The following is a 17338-nucleotide window of genomic DNA, read 5'->3' as shown; positions in this document are numbered from 1 at the left end:
GGGAACAAAAATACCAATCAAGGAAGCCAAACTCAAATTTCCTCCTGACATGATCAAACAATATCCTGGCGTTTCCTAAATTCTCAAACATCACATTTTCCACACTCTAACATCCCTGAAATGCTGCAGTAACAGCAACCGGCTCACCAGTGCTTTAACAGCTGAGTCACAAAGTGGTTCAGAAGAATTGGACTCTGAATGCAAAGAAGTTTAGGAATATTGTAATAAATCTGATGTAGTTGCATTTCTTATGTATGTATGCACAAGCATAATATATAACAACAACAAAAAAAAGACTGATAAATCTAATGGCACTATTTTAGTAAGAAGATAAAAGCTTCAAGTGTTAACAAGGCATTAGGTTGACATTTTTTCATTTTTAATAATACATAAAATAATGGTGATTCTTCTAATTAATGTTGTCTCAGGTTTAATATAAAGCCAGTTGTTTATTGACTTTTAATGTAGTTTCTTAATTTTATTTGAAGCTACTAGGATTTTCTAGTATTTTCCAATCAACCTGCTGTAAAGCAATGCCTCTCAATTTTTTTTTATATAATGGCACAAAAATAGGATGTCTGTACTCTTCTGCGATAGATATGGGAGGCTCTGACCCAATGCACTCACACTAAGCAGTAACTATCTCCACACACCACTACAAGACCAGAAGTTGAGAAGATCTACTCTGAAACACAGGAGAATTACAGAGACACTTGACACGGTTCCAGAAGAGCATTTTCCCAAGTGGAGTTAGATTTCAGGAATCTGTGAAATTCCTGAAACTTTAGGATTTTCAGTGGAGGATGGGTGTGTAGGAAAATGGGGCCCAACTTTTACTCCCAACTTAGCTCCCAAATTGTACCGGTAACATTACCTAATGTATTTGCCCCGAAGTACCACACCGAAAAGTCATTACTTAAGACTGTGACCCATATACAGAACAGAAGGAGAACAATCTTTTTAACTCTGTAAGCAAAACTAAACTAAACTACTAAGTCTACCATTAAAACTTCACCTGATTGAGGGATTAAAAGGAGTATAACATATCAGAGACCTGTAATTTTAAGTAGAGTTTCATATCACCCCATTGTGAATGATGAGGGTTCTTCTTCACAATACATTTAAGAGCCGGCTCTCTTTTCTCTAAATCACAGTCTTTCAGAAGGTACTCTTGTTTGGCTTCTGTCTTGGTTATGAGCTTATGTTTATCATCAGCATCTCTGAAAACAAATTAAGTCCAGTACTGTATTAGTTATTTTAAATAAACTATGTTTTCAAATAGTCCAACAACCTAGAGGCATGCATGCCAAAACATTACTTTAAAATAGTTTTTCCCGGGGCTCCTGGGTGGCTCAGTCATTAAACATCTGCCTTCCGCTCTGGTCATGATCCCAGGGTTCTGGTATAGAGTCCCACCCTGGATCAGGCTCCTTGCTTGGCTGGGATCCTGCTTGTCCCTCTCTCTCTGACCCTCTCCCTCGACGCAGGTTCTCTCCCACTTGCTCTGTGTATTCACTCTCTCTTAAATAAATAAAAAGTTTTTAAGCAATCAAAAACAGAGGCTCTTACTGCTAGGATAAATGAGGCAGAAGAGAGAATTGGTGATATAGAAGACTAAATGACGGAGAATAAAGAAGCTGAGCAAAAGAGAGACAAACAACTCCTGGACCACGAGGGAAGAATTCGAGAGATAAGTGATACCATAAGACAAAACAATATTAGAGTAATTGGGATCCCAGAAGAAGAAGAAAGAGAGAGAGGGACAGAAGGTATTTTGGAGCAAATTATAGCAGAGACTTTCCCTAATTTGGCAAAGGGAACAAGCATCAAAATCCAGGAGGCACAGAGAAACCCCCTCAAAATCAATAAAAATAGGTCCACACCCTGTCAACTAACAGTAAAACTTACAAGTCTCAGTGACAAAGAGAAAATCCTGAAAGCAGCTCAGGACAAGTGCTCTGTAACCTACAACAGTAGAAATACTAGATTGGCAGCAGACCTATCCACAGAGACCTAGCAGGCCAGAAAGGACTGGCATGATATACTCAGAGAACTAAACAAGAAAAATATGCAGCCAAGAATACTATATCTAGCTAGGCTGTCATAAAAATAGAAGGAGAGATAAAAAGCTTCCAGGACAAACAAAAATTAGAAGAATCTGCAAACACCAAACCAGCTCTACAGGAAATATTGAAAGGGGTCCTCTAAGCAAAGAGAGCCTAAAAGTAACAGACCAGAAAGGAACAGAGACAACATACAGTAACAGTCACCTTACAGGCAATACAATGGCACTAAATTCATATCTTTCAATAGTTACTCTGAATGTAAATGGTCTAAAGGCCCCAATCAAAAGACAAGGGTATCAAAATGGATTAAAAAAAAAGACCCATTGATATGATATATCATTGATAGGATATCTACAAAAAACTCATTTTAGACCCAAAAACACCTCCAGATTTAAAATGAGGGGATGGAAAACAATCTACCATGCTAAAGGACATCAAAAGAAAGCTGGGGCGGCAATACTTATATCAGATAAATTAGATTTTAAGCCAAAGACTATAATAAGAGATAAGGAAGGGCACTATACCATACTTAAAGGGTCTGTCCAACAAGAAGATCTAAAAATTTTAAATATCTATGCCCGTAACATGGGAGCAGCCAATTATATAAACCAATTATTAACAAAATCAAAGAAACACATCAATAATGATACAATAATAGTAGGGGACTTTAACACCCCCCTCACTTAAAGGGACAGGTCATCTAAACAAAAGATCAACAAGGAAATAAAGGCTTTAAATGATACATTGGGCCAGATGGACATCACAGATAGATTTAAAACATTCCATCCCAAAGCAACAGAATACTCATTCTCTAGTGCACATGGAACATTCTCCAGAATAGATCATATCCTGGGTCGCAAATCAGGTCTCAACTGGTACCAAAGATTAGGATCATTCCCTGCATATTTTCAGAGCACGCTTTCAAACTAGAACTCAATCACAAGAGGAGAGTTGGAAGAACTCAAATACATGGAGGCTAAAGAGCATCCTACTAAGAATGAATGGGCCAACCAGGAAATTAAGGAAGAATTTTAAAAATTCCTGGAAACAAATGAAAATGAAAACACAACTGTTTAAAATCCTTGGGACACAGCAAAAGTGGTCCTGAGAGGAAAGTATATAGCAATACAAGCCTTTCTTAAGAAACAAGAAAGGTCTCAAGGACACAACCTAATCCTACACCTAAAAGAACTGGAGAAAGAACAGCAAATAAAGCCTAAATCCGGAAGGAGAAGAGAAATAACAAAGATCAGAGCAGAAACCAATGAAACAGAAACTAAAATAACAGGAGAACAAATCAACAAAAGTAGGAGCTGGTTCTTTGAAAGAATTAGTAAGACTGATAAACCCCTGGCCAGACTTACCAAAAACAAAAGAGAAAGGACCCAAATTAATAAAATCATGAATGAAAGAGGAGAAATCACAACCGACACCAAAAAAATACAAACAATTTTAAGAACATATTATGAGCAACAGTACACGAGCAAATTTGACAACCTGGAAGAAATGGATGCATTCCTAGAGACATATAAACTACCAAAACTGAACCAAAAGAACAGACCCATAACCAGTAAGGAGATGGAAGCAGTAATCAAAAATCTCCCAACAAGAGCCCAGGGCCAGATGGCTTCCCAGGGGAATTCTACCAAACATTTAAAGAATTAACACCTATTCTCCTGAAACTGTTCCCAAAAAATAGAAATGGAAGGAAAATTTCCAAACTCATTTTATGATGCCAACACTACCTTGACCCTAAAACCAGACAACAACCCCATCAAAAAGGAGAATTACAGACCAATATCCTTGATGAACATGGATGCAAAAATTCTCACCAAATACTAGCCAATAGGATCCAACAGTACATTAAAAGGATTATTCACCACGACCAAGTGGGATTTATTCCTGGGCTGCAAGGTTGGCTCAACATCCACAAATCAATGTGATACAATATATTAATAAAAGAAAGAACAACAACCATATGATCCTCTCAATAGAGGCTGAAAAAGCATTTGACAAAGTACAGCATCTTTTGTTTGTTTATTTACAGCATAACAGTGTTCATTGTTTTGGCTACAGCGTCCTTTCTTGATCAAAACTCTTCACAGTGTAGGGAAAGAGGGTACATACCTCAATATCATCAAAGCCATCTATGAAAAACCCACAGCGAATATCATTCTCAACAGGGAAAACTGAGAGCTTTTCTCCTAAGGTCAGGAACATGGCAGGTCTGTCCACTATCACCAATGCTATTCAACATAGTACTAGAAGTCCTAGCCTCAGCAATCAGACAACAAAAATAAATAAAAGCCTATCGAATCAGCAAAGAGGAAGTCAAACTTTCACTCTTTGCAGATGATAAGATACTTTATGGGGAAAACCCAAAAGACTGCACTCCAAAATGGCTAGAACTCGTACAAGAAATTCAGTGACATGTCAGGATATAAAATCAATGCACAGAAATCTGTTGCATTTCTATAAACCAACAGTAAGACAGAAGAAAAAGAAATTAAGGAGTCGATCCCATTTACAACTACACCCAAAACCTTTTTTTCTTTTTTTGACAGAGAAAGATCACAAGCAGGCAGAGAGACAGGCAGAGAGAGAAGGGGAAGCAGGCTTCCAAAACCATAAGATACCTAAGAATAAACCTAACCAAAGAGGCAAAGAATCTGTACTCAGAAAACTACAAAGTACTCATGAAAGAAAATGTCTATGCTACTAAAGCAATCTACACATTTAACACAACCCCTATCAAAATACCATTAATTTTTTTCAAAGAAATGGAACAAATAATCCTAAGATTTATATGGAACCAGGAAAGACCCTGAATAGCCAGAGGGATATTGAAAAAGAAAAAAAGTTGGCAACATCACAATTCCAGACTTCAAGCTCTATTACAAAGCTGTAATCATCAAGACAGTATGGTACTGGCACAAAAACAGACACATAGATCAATGGAATAGAATAGAGAGTCCAGAAATGGACCCTTAACTCTATGGTCAACTAATCTTCAACAAAGCACAAAAGAATCTCCGATGAAAAAAAGACAGTCTCTTCAACAAATGGTGTTGGGAAAATTGGATGGCCACATGCAGAGGAATGAAACTGGACCATGTCCTTATACTACACACAAAAATAGACTAAAAATGGATGAAAGACCTCAATGTGAGAGAGGAATCCATCAAAATCCTTGAGAACACAGGCAGCAACCTTTTCGACCTCAGTCACAGCAATTTCTTCCTAAAACATCGCCAAAGGCAAGGGAAGCAAGAGTGAAAATGAACTATTGGGACTTCACCAAGATCAAAAGCTTTTGCACAGAAAAGCAAACAGTCAACAAAACCAAAAGACAACTGACAAAATGGGAGAAAATATTTGCAAATGACATATCAGATAAAGGGCTAGTAGTATCCAAAATCTATAAAGAACTTATCAAACTCAACATCCAAAGAATAAATAATTCAATTAAGAAACATGGGACACCTGGGTGGCTCAGTGGGTTAAAGCCTCTGCCCTCGGCTCAGGTCACGATCCCAGAGATCTGGGATGGAGCTCCGCATCCATCTGCTGAGCAGAGTGCCTGCTTCCACCTCTCTCTGCCTGCCTCTCTGCCTCCTTGTGATCTCTGTCAAATAAATAAATAAAATCTTAAAAAAAAGAAAAAAAAAAGAAACAGGCAGAAGACATTAACAGACATTTCTGCAAAGACATCCAAATGGCCAACAGCCACATGAAAAAGCACTCAAGATCACTCAGCATCAGGGAAATACAAATCAAAACCACAATGAGATATCACCTCACACCAGTCAGAATGGCTAAAATTAACATATCAGGAAATGATAGGTGTTGGCATGGATGCAGGGAAAGGGGAAACCTCCTACACTGTTAGTGGGAATGCAAGCTGGTGCAGCCGCTCTGGAAAACAGTATGGAGGTTCCTCGAAAAGCTGAAAATAGAGCTACCCTACAATCCAGCAATCGCACTACTGAGTAATTACCCTAAAGATACAAATGTAGTGATCTGAAGGGGCACGTGCACCCGAATGTTTACAGTAGCAATGTCCACAATAGCCAAACTATGGAAAGAACTAGATGTCCATCAACAGATGAATGGATAGAGAAGACGTGGTATATATATATATATATATATATATAAACACACACATACATACACAATGGGATACTATGCACATCAAAAGAAATGAAATCTTGCCATTTGCAATGACATAGATGGAACTAGAGGAAGTAGAGCATATTATGCTCAGTGAAATAAGTCAATCAGAGAAAGAAAATTATCCTATGATCTCCCTGATACGAGGAATGTGAGGAGCAGGGTGAGGGGGTTGTGAAGTGCAGGGAGGGAAAAAATGAAACAAGATGGGATCAGGAGGGAGACAAACCGTAAGAGACTCCTTTTTTTTGGACAGAGAAAGATCACAAGCAGGCAGAGAGAGAAGGGGAAGCAAGCTCCCTGCTGAGAGCCTGATATGCGGCTTGATCCCAAGACCCTGAGATCATGACCTGAGCTGAAGGCAGAGGCTTAACCCACTGAGCCACCCAGGCGCCCCAAGAGACTCTTAATCTCAGGAAACAAACGAGGGTTGCTGGGGCGTCGGGGGGAGGGATAGGGTGGCTGTTTGATGGACACTGGGGAGGGTATGTGCTATGGTGAGTGCTGTGAATGTGTAAGCCTGATGACTCACAGACCTGTACCCCTGAAGCAAATAATACATTACATGTTAGTAAAAATAAATAAACAAAAATTAAAAATCTAAAAAAAAAAAAAAAAGTTTTTCCTTCAACTCTCATGGTCAAGTTAGCAGCATAAAAATTCTAAACATGGGCGCCTGGGTGGCTCAGTGGGTTAAAGCCTCTGCCTTTGGCTCAGGTCATAATCTCAGGGTCCTGGGATCAAGCCCTGCATAGGGCTCTCTGCTCTGCAGGGAGCCTGCTTCCTCCTCTCTCTCTGCCTGCTTCTCTGCCTACTTGTGATCTCCATCTGTCAAATAAATAAATAAAATCTTTAAAAATAAATAAATTAAAAAAATTCTAAACATTAAGATACTTTATTTTTTATTAATCTGGAAAAGCTATATTAGATTAGCAGCAGATCTAGGTCATTTAATCAGAATTTCTTTTCTACTTATTTAAAGTCCCTCTTTGCCACAATGGATTTGAAATTACTAAGAGTATAGAAAATGTAAATGAGAAGTAAGACTCAATGGGTAAGAAAATATAAATCAAAGCATAAAGTCACGGTCTGTGGGATAGAAGGAATTGGAGTATACAAGGTCCAACTGGCCCAATACACTTTAGTTTCCAACTGGCTCAGTTGTTTCAAAGCCAAGGTAAAAATGGAGGCTTAGTCAGTTACACAGTTCTTCTCATTTATTTGTTCTCCATCTACATGCCAGGTATTACTTAAGGTACCAGACACACAGCAAAGAAGAAAACAAAGCCTTGTTTTCATGAAGCTCCCATTCTGGTTAGGAGAAGACACTCAATAAGCAAACATAATGACACAGAAAAGTGCTATAAAGAAACACAAAGCATGGTAAAGGAACAGAAATCCTGATAGACGGGGTAATCAAAGAAGGCCACTGATGAGGGGGCATTTGAGTATGGTCCTTAAAAAGTCAGAGAGCATTCTAAACAGCTGGAGAAAGAACATCCTGAGCAGAGAGAACAGCAAGTTCAAAGGCTCTAGGGCAGGAGTACACACTGCAACTGGACTCACAGCAACTGAGCTGGTGGGACCTGAAGGCTTAAGGGAGAAGTGGTGGTGAGGAGGGGGCGGGCGGGGGGGGCAGCAGATCAAGTCTGAAACAGGTGGAAGCCCTGTAAGCAGTGTAGAGACAGTTCAAGTCTACACGGATTAAAAACCGTTGAAGAGTTCTTACTAAAATGTTTCCATAGAAGACGACAATGGTACAAAGTGGGGGACACAGGCCAGTCAGAAGACCACCGGTGCCGTGCTCCAGGCCAGGGTTGATGGTGGTCTCAGCAGAAGTCGTGGTGGGCAAGGGGATGAGGGGGTGAAGCAAGGATATAGAATGAACACAGAGCCAAATGGAAAGAAACACAAAGATATCTTTTTATCTTTGTGTTCCAAACACAAGATAAAAAGAAACAGCCAGTGAAGCTGGCCTTTACTGAAATGAGGTATAGGTCAGGGAGGGGAGGGGAGACTTAAAAATTGCATAGAACTTTATGAGAGCTAAATAACTTGGAATTTTAAGCTAAAAGAGGGGACAGATAAATGATACTCTACTAAAATTAAAATCTTTGAAGGTACGGAAAGGAAACAGAATAAAAGGCTATGCTCCTTATTACTTTAAAGTTTAAAAGTATCTTTTTTCCAGACTACTACACAACTTTCTCTTAACTGATACATCTTAACCGATACATCTTCTCATCATCAGATGGAAGGTGCTTCCATCTTCTCATGTAAGACTCTATGTGGTAACTTAGTTCCCAAAAGCTGTCCATTCATACTTTAAGGAGTGACAGCACTATGGATCTTAACCACTGTGTATCAGTGGGAAAAGAGTTTTAATTTGTCAGGTGGGAAACATTTCCAGCCACAGATCTGATTGTGAGACCAGCAACATCTCCCATGTCCTCTTCCCAGGACTCTACCTAGCAACAAGTCAGTGGGGATGTCTCCCGATGGCCACAGCAGGGACTCAGAAAGGGCAGGTCCTCCAGGCAGGTGAGCAGTTGATCTAGGGTAGCAGGTCCAAAGAGGACCGGGAAACAGAGAAGAGGGCTAAGTAAGAATCTCAGATGGGGTCTCTGGTCCCACTGACACACAGTAGGTGAGATCCACAGTGCCGCCACTTCTTAAAGTACAGATTACCACATATAACACAGGACATGCAGGGTAAACAGCAGGGACAGAACCATGTGGTGTGAGAAGCATTAACCTGGGGTGACAGAAAGAGGACAGAGCCTAGGAGAAGAAGAAAAAGAGAGAAGAATGTGACTTTTCCTCATCTCTTCTCTCCCCTTCATCCCCTCCTCTCACTGAAGGCCCCAAACCTCTGACCAAGGTGTCCACAAATCCTGGGGTAAGACAGAGGGCACCCGCAGAGCCTGGGGGAAGAAAAGACTTAGGAACCGGCTACCGAAAGATGGTAAAGACCCACCAGGCCCACAGACAGGAAGACAGATCTATGGCCAAACTAGGCCATCCCTCCTACGCACGGGGCACATCATCACCACAATAAACACAGACTTCCTGTATTTCTTTGGCAAAATGGAAACCAGAGAAATTTTAGGAAACAGCTAGAATGAAAATCTTAATTACTAAGAATATTAAATCCACATGGATCTAATTATTGTTCTGCCCTAAACCTAAACTTGAGCAATTGAGAACGTCGGCTGAAATAAGTACCTGCAGTTATCACAAGTTGCCAGATCAAAGTGGGTCATAAGGTAAGAATCCATAAATTCTTTACCACATTCTTCACATATTGCATAATCAAATTCCATAACAGGTCCTAAAGAAAGAAAGGTTAATTCTTTAAGTTTCCTTTTTTGTGACTTAGAACAATATATTTTCCCACATCTTAAGTTTATCAGCATGTACTCTTTAACAGACACAAATACATTTACATGAAAGACAAAACCATGATTAAATAACCCTGTATCTTAAAAAAAATTTAAGAAAAAAAAAAAAACGATCAATTCATCAAGTACATTTGAACCCAAAGCCATGTGTAGGATGCTTGTATTCATTCTGTATTGCTGCTATAGCATATTACCACAAATCTGGCTAAAATAACACAAATTTATTATCTTACAGATCTGTAGTTTCTAAGTCTGACACAGGTCTCAGTGCACTATAGTCAAGGGCAGGGCTGCATTCCTTTCCGGGAGTTTTAGGGGACCATCTATTACCTGCCATTTTCAGCTTCTAGAGGCTGCCTTTCTTGACTCATGACTCCATTCCTCAATCTCCCAAGCCTGCAGTAGCAGCTTCTCACATCACTCTGACTTCTCCCATAACCACATCTCCCTGCGACTCTCTCCTGCTTTTTAAGTACCTGTGATTATACTGTGCCCACTTGGATAATACAGAATAATCTCCCACACATCTCGAGGTCTTTAACTTTAATCAATCTGCAAAGTCCCTTTTGCTATGTATGGTAATACATCACGGTATCCACAGTGATTGGAATGGGACATCTTTGGGGACTGTTACTCAGCCTACCACCATACTGTTGACAGGACAAAGGAGGGGGAAAAAAAAAAAAAAGGACAAAGGAGGCAAATGCCAGAGTAAAAAGGGGAGGGGTCTCTACCCCTCCCTCTCTCAGGGAGACCGGCACTAACAAACAACATGGAAAGGGTAGTCAAGAGAAATCAACACTAGAAGAGACAACACAGAATTCACTTTCAAATAGGAAACTTTGTCCCCCTCCATTCCACCCCACCACCACCAAGAGAGCCAATATCTCAACAATGAGATTGTAAACTTGTGGGTGGAGATTATATTTAGCTATATATCCTCAGCTTCCAGCACAGAAACTACTCTCAGTAAAGCTCAATTTTTTTGAGGACTTCAAATACCTAAGGATCTTTATCCTCTAGAACTGGTTCTCTCAGCAAGTCTGCAGTTTTACTAGTACGTCCTTAGGATGATTGCTACTGCCAAGCCTCCTGCTCTAAGAACTGCCACAACTCCCAGTGGAAAGAAGAAGGTAGTCGTTATTTGTCCACAGTTGGTTCAACATAATCCTATCACTGCCTTCCTTTACCTACTTTCAACACATCAAGGTCAGTTAATATTCTAGCACCCCTTAATTCCACTAATCTCCAAACTCTAACAAAAATACCACTCTTCCTTCTAGAATGTTAGCAGGGCATAGCCACAGACAAAAGGAAAAGTTAAAAGTACAGTCAAAGATCTTCAAAAAATTGATTACTAAAATGTGTTAGAAAGGAGAAAAACAGAGGTCTGACATACCAATTAAGAGACTACTGGACAGCATTATTAATCAAAAGCCATAAAATGTACATTTTCCTAATTTCAGAAAGTCTTTATGATGGAAAATTTTAAATGTCCATCATGATGATTTTTATACTCCTGTACTCCCTTTAAATTTATCACGTGGAAACTGGCAGTCTAGTGTAAGCAAGAGCCTACCCTCCCCGCCATTCATTCACTCATGTACCTATTAATTATAGATACAGATGCACAGATTCCTAACTTTTTTCCAATGGCATTACCACTCAGTAGTGTCCTTAATGAGTTCAGTGCTCAAAGTGTCTCAGATTTGGCCAGCAGGAGTCCTTTCAAGCTGTGCAACACACTTTTATCACTTGTGAACACTTACATATTTCTGGCATTACAGAATGTTCCAAACTCACCTGGTGGCCATCCTGCCCCAACCCTAGAATCAGCTATTTCTCTGTAGGGCCCTGGTTCCTTTCGGTGGGGGGACAGTATCCGAGTCCAAGATCTGGACACCAGGTATGCCCACTGCCACTGGGTTCTCTTCACTTCAAGGCCCTTTCTGTGGACAGAGCTAAGAAATACATGCACATGTGTGTACATATATGTGCGAATACATGCACACATACATATATGTATGCACGCGCAAGTACTCACGCGTACACACTTATCTTTCCGAGGTATAACATTGTATTAATTTCAGATATCTAACATAATGACTTGATATTTATATATATTGTGAAATTATCACAATAAGTCTAGTTGACATCTCTCTTATGAGAACTTTTAAGATCTACTCTCCTAGCAGCTTTCAAATATGCAGCACAGTAATATTAACTAGTTGCCATGCTCATGATTTATTTCATAACTAGAAGTCCTTCACCACCCCCTCTTCCCTTATCACCTTCCTAGTGATCCTGGGGAACCTCTATTCTAGATTATAAAAGCACTCAATAGGCTTTGCTTTACAGGCAAATGACCTAAATAATTTAATGGCCCAAATAATTTTAACTTTTCTCAGCTATGCTGAAGCTCTTTAAAAACTAACAAAGAAAACATGATATAGGGGCGCCTGGGTAGCTCAGCCAGTTAAGTGTCTGACTCTTGATCTCACGTCATGATCTCCGGAGTCATTAGACTTCCACAATAGGTTTCACACTCGGGGGGAGTCTGTTAGACAGTCTCTCTCCCTCTCCCAGGCTAAGTCAGCCCAGAGAATGAGGGCCTTTTCTAATGTGTTTCCCAAAGGGGACACTGTTGATGAGGTAATTGAGAGGAGATGATGGCCAGCTGACCTGTGAGGCAGACCTGGGCAATTACACTCCTCATCCCCTACTCTGTTCTTGGAATGCTCATTCTGCCCACCAGTCCCACAGTGGGAGGTGTTGCAAGGACAAACCCTTGACAGAGTAAGGTGTCGTTGAGGACATCTGACCTGACTACGGGACTGAACCCACTTAAGCCTCTGTATAAACGGTTAAGATCTGGCAGGTGGATGCAGAGATGTCCTCATCTCACAGCCACCCAAGACAAGCCTCCTAAGGTCCCTTGATAATTAAAGCTGCCACCTACCAATGTGGAGTGGCCTGACTCCTTCAGTCTTGTGCCCTCTGTGTACGTGCCACTGTGCAAACTAACACACACACCTTCTCTTAACTTTCACAAACTCACTATCCAAGTTCTATTCACATGCGGCAGCCACACCATCGATGCAGGAGTAAACCTCCACTAAGCAAGAAGGCACTACAATAGGTTAACAATAAATATTTGTTGTGTGACAGGGCACCTGGGTGGCTTAGTTGGTTAAGCGTCTGCCTTCGGCTCAAGTCATAGGTCATGATCCCAGGGATTGAGCCCCACATCATTGGGCTCCCAGCTCAGTGGGGAGACTGCTTCTCCCTCTGCCCCTCCCTGCTGCATGTGTGTATGTGGTCTGACAAATAAAATCTTAAAAAAATTGTTGTATGACCTGTTAAAGCATAGGCTTTACAGCCCAAAGCTGAGTCCAAAATCTGCAGACAAAGTTACCATGAGTCTTCATATCCATAAAATCATAAGGACTTTGAAGGTCTTTAATTCGATGCCTTCCCTCCTCCAACAGTGCTTCTCTAATATATCCTGGTCAGGTCCTTCCATCTCTGAACCCCTCCAGTGTTTTGCTATTTAGAAACAGCAATTCACATGGTCGGGAAGTTTTTCCATTTCACAGAGTCACCATGAGATTCACATGAAATACATGCCAACACTCTGTAAGTGCAAAATGCTAAATATATGCATGGTACTGGGCTGAAATCTCCCTCACTGTATTGTAGCGGTCACCCACTGTTCCAAGTTCTGCCCTCCAAAGCAAATCACAGTGAGTAAAATCGCTCCTCCACAGGGAAGCACTTACACTCGCAGGAGATTACAAGAGTCCTCTAAGTTAAACCTAACCAGTTCTGACTACTGTTCCTCACATGTCAATTTGAAGACCTCCATTTTGATCACCCTATTTTGGACACTATACACTTATCAATATCCCCCTTAAGTATGGCGCCCAAACTGAACAAATACTTTAATCCTTCAAGTCTCAGCTTCTGAAGACAGTGTAATAGAACAGGACTCTTTCCTACCTTGATGAACATATAACATTTCTGTTGCCACAGCTAAAACTAAACTAGGTTTTTTAAGCTTCCCCAAGGACAGAGTTACAGGTATCTATATATCCCATTCTTCCTCCAAACAAGTGAAAGAATGTCCTAAATTTTATCTCTTGGTAGAACATTAGCCCCTCATTTCGGCCTATCAAGACAATGGAGTATATCAGAAGTCAATATATTGGCTGTCCCTATTTTAAAGTAACAGAGAGCATCAACCGTAAGTCCACAAACCACAAGTTAAACTAATTATTGCCAAACTGGCTGCATTTTTAATCTACCAGCAAAACTGCCAAACTCTATGCCTCTCACAAAGCTGACCTGCTCACTGACAATAGGTATGGCACTAACATCAATTTACAAAGAATTATGCGTGTTACTCCAAATGACCAATCTAGATCCCTATTTTCTGAAAATACACTTTACCTGGTTGATGGACAACTTTTCCAGTTGTACACTGTTCTTCTTCTTCCTCTTCCAGAATGAAGCCTCCTCCTGTGTCAATGATCCTTGGGGCTGCTTTTACATTAGCCACACCTATGGAAAGTAAGTAAAAGTGGTCAATGACTTAACCAGGTAAGCCCATATGTTCCCTTGTGCATAAACAGGTTATTTAAATTTAATATATATCAAGTAGGACTAAGATGTCCACTGTTAGCACTTCTATTCAACATTATACTGAAGGGCCCAACTACTGCAAGATGGTAAAAAATACAACAGGCATAAAGGTTGGAAAGGAGTAAAGCCATCTTTATCCACAGATGATAGGATTAAGTACATAGACTATCCACAAGAATCTACAATCAGAACTAAGTAATAACACCGAGAAAAACAGGTGTAAAATCTCTACAGTGCAACCACCACTAAGAGATATCAAAGACCTAAATATAAATGGAGAAACAGACCACACGCAGACTGGAAGCCTCAATATTCTATTGGGCGCTAAGATTTTTATCTGCAGTACTTTTATTTCAGCTACAGTACAATTTCCATTTTTTTTTCTGAGCCAGGACATAGGCCATGGAAAAGACAGAGAAGAACTTGCTTAGAACGTGGTACTCAGGGCCTGAGGAAACAGCAAGCTGGAACAGCAGAGAGAAACGGGGCTTTGTCTTGGCATGACTGAGCATCGTTCAGTATCCTGCTCAAGTCAAGGTCTTGACAACTCCAGCTGGTCCAAGCTCCCAAAGCACAGCAGGGTATAACCCATGTCACAGCACAGTCCCTTGTCTGAGAACTCTTGCCAGAAAACTCTTAGAGCACATACATTCTACCTTGCTTTCCATGATCAGAAGTTTAATACCTCTGTATGTTCTTTCTTGTACCCTTGTTCCACAACCATTTAGCACAGATCTACAAACCTTTATGAAATCATGAATATGAATACAAATGAACAGGGGCGCCTGGGTGGCTCAGTGGTTTAAGCCGCTGCCTTTGGCTCAGGTCATGATCTCAGGGTCCTGGGATCGAGTCCCACGTCCGGCTCTCTGCTCTGAAGGGAGCCTGCTTCCCTCTCGCTCTCTCTGCCTGCCTCTCTGCCTACTTGTGATCTCTGTCAAATGAATACAAATGAACAACTTTCGTCCTGACTCTATAACATCTCAAGTTGAGAAAGAAATAAGAGAACTAGGAAACAGAAGGGTGACACCAGAACCATTAAAAGTGACTGGAATTTGCAGATTGAGGATGACTATCAAGACAGGGTACCAGCCCCAGTTTCTTGTCATTCTTCCTTTCTTCTGACTGAGGAAAAGGGGTAGTAGAGGACAGCTCCAAACTGTGCTCAATGACGCAAACAGTATGGGATATAGCTTTAGGAACACATGTACTTCACATTACAGAGGCAGTCCTGAAGACCTGCATGTCATCTAAACTATTTTAAGTACCCTAGAGATTATTACTGGACTACAGCGGAAAATTATGACAGGGACGTACATACATGAAAAACACGCAGTCAAGGGCTGCCCTAAGAAAGGGGGAAGATAAAAATTTAGACAGAAGTAACAGCCTTTCTTCCTAAAAGTGAGACAGTGCCTGGCACAGAGGCAGCAGTTGGTGAAAAGGAAAGGCCATGAACCCAGTATCAGAGCTCAACTCTAGTCCTGATTAGCTTATACACTTGCCGCTAAGAACCTGAGCAGATCCTTTTCCTTTCCTGGTCCTCAATTACCACCTCAGTAAAACACCAGTACCAAACGCTGCCCTAATCATTTTCCAAGTTAACAGTGAGAATCAAGTTAGTCAACTTGAAAACATGTGAAACACAACAGTGCCTCCCTTGAGAGCCTCACGAAGGCAGCAGCTCCTGCCTATTTGCCTCTCTCGGTGCCCGGCACGTAGCGAGCAGAACCAGAAAATGCACTCAATCGCCCTTTGTTGAGTGGATGAATTCGGGAGCGGTGCAGGAGGGCTGCGGCAACGGGTCCCAAGCCTAAAAGCTTTATACAAGGAGTGCCTCTGGGACCGCTCCACGCGCAGCTGGGAAGGGAAAGCTAAGGCGCCGACCAACACTGGCTGGCACCTCCCGACGGTGAGGGCGGCTGCATCCACGCTTAAGAGGAGAGCTGGGCCACACCAGGGCAGTGAGGAAAGACCCGGCTCCAGCGCGGAACCGCTAGTGGTCACAGCCCGCTCTGAAAGAGCCCATGGAGCGAACTCCCGGGACTGCGGGAGGACAGGTGCACAGAGGCGCGGGCAGCCGACGGGGCAGCCGACGCTGCACCCGGAACGCAGCACCCGGTCCGCCAGAGGGAAGGGACAGGCGCCGCCAGGGCCCAAACCTCCAGTAGTCTCCGCCGCCGCTGTCGCCGGATAGGGCCGGGCCGCCAGCCGGGCCTGGCGCAGCATCAGCGCCCGCTGCCGCTTCCGCTCGATGCTCGCCCGCACCGAGGCAGGCAGCTCCGCCGGCGGTTCCGAGGCTGCCGGCTCCCGCGAAGCGTCCCCGGCAGTCGCCATCCCCAAGCTCCCCGAAGGTCCGAGGCTCCAGGCCCGCGCCTGCGCATTGGCACCCCGTCCCGACGACGCCTGCACCGCCTCCGCGTAGACTCTACAGTACAGCCCCGGAGGAGAGCGCCTGCGCAATTTGAGGATGTCGGGGCGGAAGGGAGGGCGGTGACGGAGTTTGCGCAGGCGTTGGGGCCGGGACTACCTGCTGGAATGTAGTCTAGAAGGGGAAGGGTTGAGGTCAATTTTCAGGACCTGGTCATCCTTAAAATAATAGTCTTGCTTAGAGGTTCAAAATATGGGCTTTGGAGTCAGATCTGGGTTAAGTTCTAGCTCTGACATTTACCACTGGTTGCTGGAACAAGTTATGTAACCTCAGTTCGGTTTCTTCAGTAGGAAAAAACGAGGATAGTTACCGAACCACTTCCTGGGTTGTTAGAAAGAAGAGCTGTAAAGGTTTTCGGCACAATGCCTGGCATATAGGAAGCTTCCAAAAAATAATAGCAGGTAGTAGCGGTAATAGTGCCTGTCAAAAAAAGATCAATGGATGATTCATCTGACTACTTTGAAAGTGTGCCCTAGGGGCCAGAGCCTTAGATTTGAAATGGGAACCCCTGCGTTCAAACTCTCACCTGCTGTGTAATATCAACCAAATGTAGCACCTGGTATCAAAGCTGGTGTGCGTGAACTTGGCTATATTTTCCATGAAATATTCCTCAAGTGTGGATGAGATGC

At 42.1% G+C, this 17338-nt stretch overlaps 1 protein-coding gene across 2 annotated transcripts in view; it reads right to left on the bottom strand.

The window, feature by feature from the left end:
* XPA (XPA, DNA damage recognition and repair factor) overlaps positions 1 to 16692 on the bottom strand; it is a 29899-nt gene extending 13207 nt beyond the window's left edge. For both annotated transcript variants that reach the window (XR_006820850.1, XM_046023325.1), the window contains exons 1-4: positions 16441 to 16692; positions 14087 to 14197; positions 9462 to 9567; positions 1055 to 1220 (exon numbers count right to left, since the gene is read on the bottom strand). Coding sequence is in view for 1 of the 2 variants with exons in the window: in XM_046023325.1 (XP_045879281.1) it covers positions 1055 to 1220; positions 9462 to 9567; positions 14087 to 14197; positions 16441 to 16615 (558 nt within the window). In the remaining variant the exon portion in view is untranslated. The remainder of the gene's footprint in view (positions 1 to 1054; positions 1221 to 9461; positions 9568 to 14086; positions 14198 to 16440) is intronic.
* Positions 16693 to 17338: the final 646 nt, after the last annotated feature.

The sequence above is a fragment of the Meles meles genome, chromosome 11, assembly GCF_922984935.1.
Source record: "Meles meles chromosome 11, mMelMel3.1 paternal haplotype, whole genome shotgun sequence".
NCBI classification, from domain to species: Eukaryota; Metazoa; Chordata; class Mammalia; order Carnivora; family Mustelidae; genus Meles; species Meles meles.
Note: the sequence above shows the minus strand (reverse complement) of the source record. Positions and strands in the feature narration are given on the sequence as shown.